This window comes from Mycetomoellerius zeteki, unplaced genomic scaffold (genome assembly GCF_001594055.1).
Source record: "Mycetomoellerius zeteki isolate Tzet28-1 unplaced genomic scaffold, Tzet1.0 scaffold433, whole genome shotgun sequence".
NCBI classification, from domain to species: Eukaryota; Metazoa; Arthropoda; class Insecta; order Hymenoptera; family Formicidae; genus Mycetomoellerius; species Mycetomoellerius zeteki.
The window spans coordinates 1,473,515-1,484,262 of record NW_017257428.1 but is presented as its reverse complement, the minus strand read 5'-3'; the positions used below and the strand labels follow the sequence as shown (position 1 = coordinate 1,484,262).

At 29.7% G+C, this 10,748-nt stretch overlaps 1 protein-coding gene and 1 pseudogene across 1 annotated transcript; both read right to left on the bottom strand.

Annotated features, from left to right (window-relative positions):
- Positions 1–2,374: 2,374 nt before the first annotated feature.
- LOC108726632 (nardilysin-like) lies at positions 2,375–4,768 on the bottom strand (annotated as a pseudogene).
- A 771-nt stretch (positions 4,769–5,539) lies between these two features.
- Positions 5,540–10,678, bottom strand: pix (ATP-binding cassette sub-family E member 1 pix). Its single transcript, XM_018454472.1, has 9 exons — positions 10,400–10,678; positions 9,592–9,813; positions 9,132–9,347; positions 8,778–8,985; positions 8,472–8,658; positions 7,995–8,401; positions 7,432–7,744; positions 5,976–6,210; positions 5,540–5,685 (listed from the first exon to the last, which is right to left on the bottom strand). The coding sequence occupies exons 2-9, from the start codon at positions 9,802–9,804 to the stop codon at positions 5,638–5,640; spliced, it is 1,827 nt and encodes a 608-aa protein (XP_018309974.1). The 5' UTR covers positions 9,805–9,813; positions 10,400–10,678; the 3' UTR covers positions 5,540–5,637.
- Positions 10,679–10,748: the final 70 nt, after the last annotated feature.

Sequence of the window (10,748 nt, the reverse complement as noted above, 5' to 3'; positions counted from 1 at the left end):
GCGTTCTCGCGTCTATCTTGAAAACTGTAAATTTCTATGCGAATTTTCGTTAAATTATCTATGTATTTTTCAAATTATTTATCAATTCTTATATAAGCAATAACGGAAAAAAAAGATCTGATCATTTGTTCATTATTTATTGTATCGTAACTTCCTCATATAATATAGCAGTTTAGGGCTTTTAATTTGCACTATTATGCATAAATTACGCTATATCATAAATTCTTAAACATCAATGAATCTTATGGATTCAATATATATATTCATAATTTCTTTCTAGTGCAATGTTATTAATTCGTTCATTTGTATATAGGTATAGTTTTGTAAAATTTTACATTTTCTTAAATAGTTTAAATCCTCTTTAAACAGATACATAAATTATTTATATATAGATAAAATTTAGCAATTTTTTAATTTATTATTTATATATATGTATATGATGTATTTATTTATCTATTTATTTGTTTAATAAAATAGTCTTAGGTTTAACGACCATGATAACACTGCGGCTCTTTTACATGCAATATTCGCAACTTGGAATAAAATATTCTAGTCACAGGAAGATAATTTCTCGTGAAGGCTCCAGCAATTGGGCTAGGCAGCAACGTACCAAAAAGACATAATTAGAATATTAGTCGCGATGCGCGATTACGCGAAGTTAAGCTTCGAAGATATATGTATAGGGTTAAAGAAGAATCGTATTTGGAAAGTCTACATTGTTTACGACTTTGACAGAGAAATTACATAGCGCTCTCACTCGTACTCATAACGACTGATTTCTTTCTAACGAGAAATTCCCGACCGCTTATATCGAGTCATTGAGTACGAAATGTATTTTTAATGTTCAGCATATCTAAAGATAAATATTTGATTTTTTATCTTTTCCATCCTTCTAAACTTTACATTTGAATGAGATTGAGAACTCTGATATCTCGTTCTAAAAAATATGAAAAAAATTTTGTTATTTTATTACTAGCATATTCTGCATACTTGAAAATTACATTTCATATGCAATGACAGCTCGATCAACGCTGTTGAGCTCCATATTAATGTAGTTCGGATACATTTTACAATTTTTCCAGTGCAATGATTGTGATTGCTCCCTTCCTGAGATTCGTTTTCGCGTATAATATGTATAATATATATATTCGAATATACAGCGAAGTTATGGGAATGTTAAAAGGATATATAAACTCGGAAATAATACCTTTCGCATGTCGTTGTTATTCTAATTTCTTAAAACATCTTCGAAATAGTAAATTCTATGTCAGAAACGACGTGCGACGAAGAAATCATTTTCAAAATTCGAATTTCAAAGGACAGAACGCCCTGATCTATTCGTCAGTTCATTATTGAGAAGAACTCGTGAACTAACTGATTTTTGAACCTGATATCTGTACCCACTTATGATTTACAGCCAACGAATGTTACTGTCTCGTTAAAATGAAAAAAAAAATTCGGATATTATATCTGTAATATACTCTGTATTGTTGTTGTGTGATTAAATCGAAAACCTCAAACATATACACCATATTTTGTTTCTGAAAACTTTATTCCATATCTCGAGAAAAATATTATAAAAAATTGTAAAAAATTATTGAATATGTGATTATGATTGATATATTAAGATTTTAATATCAATAGATAATTAAAACCAAATAAAAATTATAAGTAAAAAAAATATTGATATTTAATAAGCTCGGTATCAGAAAAGGAAATGACAACAGAAGAATAGTTATATAAGAATAATATACAAATAAATAAAAAAAATATGTAGTTTGCATGAAACTCCTTATATTCTTATTTATATCCTGATATCTATTAAAAAATAATGTCGCTTATATTTATATTTATACGAAACCAATCAAACTGACCATCAAGACTCAATAAGACATTAAGAAGATCCTAAAGCCATCCATATTACCGATTAAATTTTTGTATAACAATTACTTTTTTCCTCTTTTACACATTCGAAAGTCCTTTTCCAGGATTAAAATATACATATTAATATGTATTTATGAGGTGGAGTTTAAGTTGAGAACAAAAATTTCGAAATTGACATCTTAAGAAAAATTTTTTATTATTCTCTGCATAAACTTCACCTCACAGACACGTATTAATGCGTATACTTTAATCCTGGAAAAAGATTTTCGAATCTGTAAAAGAGGAAAAAAGTAATTGTTATACAAAGATTATGATTTAGTAGATAATACAGACGGCTTTAGTAAAATGTAATTAAATAAATAATATAATAATTTTATAAAATCGAATATAATTAATGTGATAAATTAAAATTACAAGAAGTTTGAAACGATAATATTTACTTTATCATCATTGTGCCATTATTGTTTAAGCATTACTTATTAAGGACGCTTTAAGAATGACAGGATTGATCTTCTTGCTTATTACATGGATAGACGACGTGATTTCTTTTGTAAACATCTACATCAGTAATATGATGATATTGTACTGTGAATTATCGATTATATAGTCCGAATATAATCCGAATATAATTATATTAAAAAAAGGTGTATGTCTTTCATACGATTTTCAGCATCTATAACAATTAATTTTTGAAATTTTAAATGTTTTAGCAATTTTAACTTAATCTGAGAAGAAAGAAATGGAAGGTAAGAATGATGTCATAAATACAAAAAGAAATATTTAGACATTGACCAAAGTTCGATCAGAAAAGTTATCTGCTTACTGACTTCAATTTTCTTCGGATCAGTTCCTATCAGATGTACGCTCAATTTTCTGAAAGTATTTCCGTTCTGTGTGTACCTTCTAAACCATTCTCTTAGCCTATTGATATTTATGTTCTCTAGTGCAAGCGCTTCCTTTTCACATCTATCAAACATGTATTGTTGCTTCGTGATCTCACTCTTATAGTTTCTGTTAACTTCGTTTTTCAGAATCTCGGCATCGTCATGTTGCTTTGAAATTCTCAACCGTTCTTTGACATCATCTAATTTCTTTTCTGAGAACTGTTCTAACATTCTAAACGAATTCAGAAATTCCTCGATCCATTGGTCAACGTATTCGGTTGTGTATTTATCTGCCTGAGTGTAAACAGTAATAGAATATTTTAACATTCCGTTGATATCTCTAAGGTTGCATGAAACATAACTAAGCTGTTCTTGGGTTCGTAGCTGATTCATTAACGGTTCTTTCATTATCATCTAAAAGATTATTATTTAACAGATGAATGTGCAAATAAAATCAATAATGGTAATCGAAAATGTTCACATTCACATTTCATTTACTTTTAAAAATAAATAAATATAAATTGAAGTATAAAATAATATTATTAAATATTTACGAGCATCAGCTCGATTAACACCGATAATTCAATTGAAGCAATACCGATTTGATAATAATTTGTCACACTAGAGTTTACATCAGTTTGATTAATATTTTTCAATTTGCAGTAAGGTGTGCCTCGGAGTATCTCGGTGACTCCAATAGGTCGTATCGTATTATTCAAGGATCTGCAATTAATTTTTTTGATAAATCGTTGTATAATATTAATCGTAAAGTCTTTCGTTATGTTGCCTTGCACAAGACACCGGATGTACAAATTATTAGTAAAAGACTTTACAAAGTATTGAAAGACTTCAAAATCAATATGTAAATGTAGACGATAGTACTTGTGAACGTGTGTATAGTAGCGGTACTTTAGTATTCATAATTTCACATCCCTGCGAAAAAAATAAGCGATGTATATATTATTGATCGGAAATGATAAGAGAAATGTAATAAATTAATTCATTTTATAATATTAATTGTTATAATTAATGTTCATCATTAATTGTTTTTTCTAGTTATATAAAAATTTTATAATTGTTGCAATTATGCTTGATAATAAATAGTTGATATTCGATGAATTCCTCAGGTTCTATAAATTTGTTGTAATATGCCTTGAGTTGTTGGATTTTAATAATTTCAACCAAGTCCTGCGAAATAGCTGAGGCTGGATTCACTATATATTTTGCAATAACCATCAACAAGGTCTACAATATAAATAAAATATTTATCTATGTCGAAATTATACTTATGACTCAGCCAATACACGCTTTAAACGTATACCTACTGGCAGTCTTTCGTCAAACCCGCTCATTTGTATTGTAATACCTGCAGCTTCTTCATTGAGACTTCGATATTATAATCAATCCCAGCCGTTACAGCCAGATGTAAATCTTCGATCAATAGAGGTTTATACTATTAAAATACATAAAATATGTCATTTATACTTCAAGGCTTTTTTTTTTTAGATTTTTCAGTAAGCACGATGATGTGTTTGATTTATGTAAGAGTATGCATTTCTATCCATCGTCGTGATTATATAACTGGAAAGCACATAATTTCAAGTATAACCCAGAAGCTATACAAAAATGTTTGGATTTTTTAGTGCCAGAGGCGACGAATACCTATCATGAATTTCAACAATAATTTTGAATTAAATATAGTCGAGCTATTTTTCGAGCCAAAATTAATTATACAGATATGGCGTTACGAAAGGAATGGATCAAACATTGGAAATCTATTGAGCCATTGCCTAATTTTCATTTACTATTACGCAATGAATTTCTTACCAACAATTTCTCTTTCATACTGGTATCAGCAGAAGCTTCGAAATATCCTGTAAAAATACACCACGATTGTATGTTGGAGATTTGGTATCGCCCGAAGTTTTATTGACCGATGTGTCACATAAATCTTCATTTCGTTTCTTCTGTGATACTCCAAGAAAAGTATGTAATAGCATGGATATGTAAATTGTAACAATATTCGTACGATATAGTAGTACTACCACGATTGTAGCTTGATCCTATATATACTATAATGTCTAACTTGTAATTATCATGTGTTATGATTTTTATAAAATAATTTATTATTAAACAAAATTCATATTAATAATATTTCAGTGTTGCTCTCCTGGAGATGTACTGCAATGTATTAAAATGGAACATGTCGGAATTGATTCCGATTGGAATTATTCCGTTTTCCCTAGAAAATAATAAAAGTACAGGGAATAATTGAATAATTCCGATCAGAATCCATTCCGAACATTTCCATAATAGGTGTCCAAGTTCTTCTCTGTTCCAGCATGAACATAGCCATTATTTTCTTTTTTTTTATGTTGGCTCATCCATTGACATTGTTATGCATTATCAACATTACGCTTTCAATAATCCTTATATAAAGCAAAATGATTCGGTAAGTCGTTTGTTATTATATTGTTTGCAGTTTAATATTCCATTGTTATAGCGACGTACATGTAAATATGCTCAGGATACTAGAACCTTATTAGAAACATGCGTATTTTATAATTTGCCAAATATACTTTTTTTACAATACATTCTCGACTTCTTTATCTTCACTACATATTTATTAAATTATGTTATGTAATATATTTTGCGTTATTTGCACATTGATATAATTATTTTCCTTGTTAAATAACATTATTATTAAACAATATTCCAGACAATCACATAGAACGTATAGCATTAATATTCTATTACGAAATATATCGTGTATTCGTATTCTTGGTATTTAAAAAGTATAAAGATTAAAAAATTTCCTTAACATTTATATGTGCCGTCGTTCACTTGCACTATAATGACAATGTATATTTTATTCTTCTAAAAAGAAATATTGTCCAGCTCTTTTCTGTTCCAAATCCTGTGAGAAAAGAAATTGATTAAATTTGTGTCTTTTAAAATATATACAGAAAAGATGCTTTTTTTTAAATACGTACATGTGCATATTTTTTAAATGAAGAACAAAAAAGAACATTACTAATTATTTGGATAAAGTGCACAGAGAATATTCTTTAAAAATATATTTTATATTACTAATTAAATTGCAATATATTATAATTATTAATGCTTTAGTATCAAAAATAGATAGGCAATGGAATATAAATTCTACGTTATCTCAGAGAAACTTATATCAACTAAAGTTATACGTACCTTTACCGATTGATTCTTATTGATTCTTGGTCTAAAATTGTTGGGATCTCTTCTGAAAGTGATGCCTAATAATTCTAAAAATCTATTCATACCATTTAACAAAGATTGAGGACTATGAGCAGTGGTTGCTAAAGATGGTGTACCAGAAAATACTATCACACGATCAGCCAAGTATGTAGCCATGATGAAATCATGTTCTACTACAAATCCTGTTTTCTTTGCGTGTAATATAAATCTGAAATGTAAAAATTGCAATTTTTATAGTATTCATTTACTAGATAGAGGAAAGACTTTCCTAGACAAGGAGAAAGGAAAAGTATTAAGTAGATTATGACGAAAAGACGAAACAAAAGAAAAGATGCTAAGAAAACTGGAAGGATAGGGATAAAGTGGAGAGAGAGAGAGAGAGAGAGAGAGAGAGAGAGAGAGAGAGAAAGAGAGAGAGGGGGGGGGAGAGGAAAGTAGATGAAATAAGGAGCACGGAGAGAAAGGAGATTTAAAAAGATAGTAACATACAGTATTGTATACAGATGCAGATTAAAAAGCGTTGTAAGAAATTGTATATAACTATCATACAATAATATAAACGAAATGCAGGAGTAGCTATAAAAATGAAATATATAACCCAACTAATACTAATAATTCATGAAAGGTTCGATTTGTATTGCCAATGTGCCGAATATTCCGGAACAATAAAAGAATTTTTCCCTAAATTTTTCATTGCCCTAAGGTTTCATTGATATATGAACATTTTGTAAAAAATGTTCATATAGCAATGAAATATTCAGAAGTTAGTATATATCACAACAATCACTCACCCACGAGCAGGACGCATCTCCACCAACAGAAGCCCACGGCGGAGATGCATTAACTCGTAAGTAAGAATCTAGGAAAGAATATAAAATGCGCAGCATTTCGCTTAAACAATGAGCTTCCAAAATTGGGCTCCAATGGATATGGAATTTCTGGAAAAATTACAATTTTACGGAATATGTATGATACATTTTCCAAATATGTAGCGACGTATGAATAGAATATTTAATGATATTTCAATGCTTTTACATTCTGTAAATATTCTGAAATATTTCGAAATACTTTTGAAATGTTATTTTGAGATTTTAGGAACATTTTATGAACATTTCAGAAGTATTTAGTGTTAGCTGGGTAAGCTGCGAATACAGTGATAATACAATAAAAAAAGACAAAAAAATTAAGACAAAGGAAAAGGAATAATAGTTAAGGGTGGATAGAAAGATAAAATATTGTAAGTTTAGGTATAAGTAAAACGCGTATGAGAGATATGGATGGATGAGTAGGATTAAGAATAAAAAAAAGTTTTGTAAACCAAGTCTCCTTCTTGGCTATTGTATATGCTGAAGTGAGATAAATTATTTTTAGTATGCATTTTTCTAATGCATTCATATTTTTCTAAAAAGAATATTTATTTATTACGTACCTCTTGATGACCTTTGCAGCAACTAAACGTTGTTCGGAATCCAAATACGCGGATGGTTCATCAATTAGATAAACATCAGCTGGCTTTCCTAGACAAAGAGCTAGTGCAACTCGTTGTAACTCTCCACCAGAAAGATTCTGCACTTCTTGATCCATGATGTCGTCAATCTTCAAAGGTTTCATTACATCAGTTACAAATTGAGGATGCACGTATGCATCTCGGATCTTCTCATGTAACAGCTGCCTGACAATACCTTGAGATTTGGGACTTATCTTTTGTGGTTTATAACTGATGTGCAGTTGAGGAATACTTTCTGCAAGATAGCAATTTCATTAACATAATTTATATCAAACAGTCTATTAGAATTATTGATAAATAACATTTAAGAAATAAATTGAACCAAAAAAAAGACATCGTCGCAAAACATCACATAAATAAAGATTTATTTTATCCCATTTATTTAATCGAAAATTTCATATATAGAATTTACACTGTTTTTTAAGTAGTCATACTGCCAATGACAAATACTACGTGTACTTGTACGTCCCCACATATGAGCATACCTGATCCATCATCTGGAGGTAAGTTGCCAGCCAGCATTCTGATAAACGTTGTTTTACCAGTTCCATTTTCTCCTAATAAAACGAGTATTTCCGAATCGGTAAATTGCCCTTTCTCGACGTTCAAATTGAATGTTCCCATTGTTTTCATCATAGCAGGATACTCGTAATGGTTCATGCGTTTCACTTCTTCCTCAGTTGCACTTTCTGCCACTTTAAATACAAGAGATTCTTCACGAAATCGTAAATTTTCCGTAGGAACAAACCCATCAAGGAAAATGTTTATCCCTTCTCTTACGGAAAAAGGCATGGTAACAACTCCATATGCCCCAGGAACTCCATATAGGCAACAAATAAAGTCAGATAAATAGTCCAAAACCGATAAATCATGCTCCACGACTATTATGAACCTGATATATTAAAACAAATAATAAATATATTAATAATTTAATAAAAATTAATCTTTTTACAGATACTTACTTGTCCGGATGAATAAGAGATCTAATAGTCACAGCAGCATTGAGGCGCTGCTTAACATCTAGATAAGAAGAAGGCTCATCAAACATAAAAATATCTCCATTCTGGATGCATACCATTGCACAAGCAAACCGTTGAAGTTCACCACCAGAAAGTGCTTCGATGCCTCGATCACGTATATGCAGCAAATCTAAGAAAAATATGTATCAATGAAAGTATAGAACAGAGATTATCAAAATTTTTCTTCCAGTGTCCTAAATCAATCTTAACAAAACAATGATACAAAAAAAGATAAAAATTCGTACTTACCGAGCATTTCGCAAATTTCCATCTGATTCTTGCATTCATCTTTTTTATCTAAAAGTTGCTGCACGGTACCTTTCACAGCTTTAGGAATTTGATCAACATATTGAGGTTTAATAAGAGCCTTTAAATCATCTTCCAAAATTTTTGTAAAATAATTTTGCAACTCGCTACCTCTAAAATGGCTCAAAATCTCTGTCCAGTCTGGTGGATCCTATTTGAATAAAAAAGCTTTACATGCTATTGCTTTATGTCTATTTTAATAATAAGTTACATACATACACATACATATATATATATATGTATATATATATATACATACATATGTGTTATATGTATTATGATATAGCAATCACATACAGAATATCTCCCCAAATTTGGTTTTTGTTTCCCAGCTAAAATTTTAAGGGCAGTCGATTTACCAATTCCATTAGTTCCTACAAGCCCTAAAACTTCACCAGGGCGTGGAATAGGAAGTCTGTGTAGCTTAAATGAGTTCTTAGAATAACGATGCGTTGTTTCCTTCTCTAAATTACTAGGAAGATTAATAATGGATATCGCTTCAAACGGACATTTCTACAAAAAACGATCTTTCATTATTATCAATAATAAAAATTATATATTATTATTAATACTTTGTATTAATATTTCGAAATAATAATTATACGTAAGCAGTCTTGAGTACCTCATTTAATTTGATTCATCATCATTCTAAATATTTCAAAGCTTAATAGAAGTTATTCATCATATTAATTTTATCAAAAGTATTTTATATCGTTATACGAAATCATTGTACAATTTTATTTTATAATGAAATTACCTTGACACAGATACCACAGCCAATACATAGTTCTTCAGAGATGGCTGCTATTTTACTGTTTGGATTAACTTCTATACAAAGTTTTCCCATTCGTACTACAGGACAAGATCTCTTACATTCTTGTCTACACCTTTTAGGTTTACATTTATCAGAATTCACAATCGCTATACGGGTCAAACGATCCGTCTCCTCCATTGATTTTTTGGGTGGCATAATGATATGCTAATTTAGAAAAATTTTTTTAAATTGTTTGACTATCACAAATTGAAACATGAAATATATCAAATATATTACATAGGACAAAACTATAAACTATACAAAAAAATCATGAAAATCATAAAACATATGGTATAAAATAATATAAGTAAACAAAAAATACATAGTAAATTTAAAAATAAGGTAATTGTTTAGCATACATAATCACAAAAATGGATAAAAGATATACCAATCAATACGTTTTTTTTTTTTTGTGAAATGAACAAATCTGGCAAAAAAAATGTTGCTCCTAAACGTCACTTAAGTAAACTTGAATAAGCGAAAGAAAAAACTAAATAAAAACTAAACAAATAAAAAAAATACGAAGAAACGAAATTGTATTAAATTGTCACATTGACTGTCTTTTAATTGTCTCGAAAAGAATAAGCTGTTAATTCCTCTTATAACCTATCAATCAATTCGTAATTTCCAAGGTATATTTCAAAATAATTCCGAAATAAATGTTAACATTATTATAATAATATTTTAAAATAATTTATCTTATATAAAGAGTTGGAATAGAAACAGTGTAATGCGATATATTAATGCATACCGATTAAATGACTCCAAAACGTGGAAGAATTCAAAGGAAGTGAGAAGTAACTCAAATTGCTCCAAATTCCTGTGCTATGCCACCGACGAGATACTATTAAAGACCGACATCCTTATGGGAGTTCGCGTTCTTGTTAATATTGAAGCTTATAGCGTTTTTCGGCCCGGCTGGGTTTGCATCAATCTAGGTTGGATTAATGGCGTTTTGTGCTCTCCTATTGGTAGAGCGTGTAACGTCAACCAATAGGAAAGATTAATCCAACCCAGGTTGATGCAAACCCAATCGAGCCGAAAATGCTATTAGGGGTGTGGTCCACTTGGCGCTATAAATGCTTCGAAGCGTTTGATTG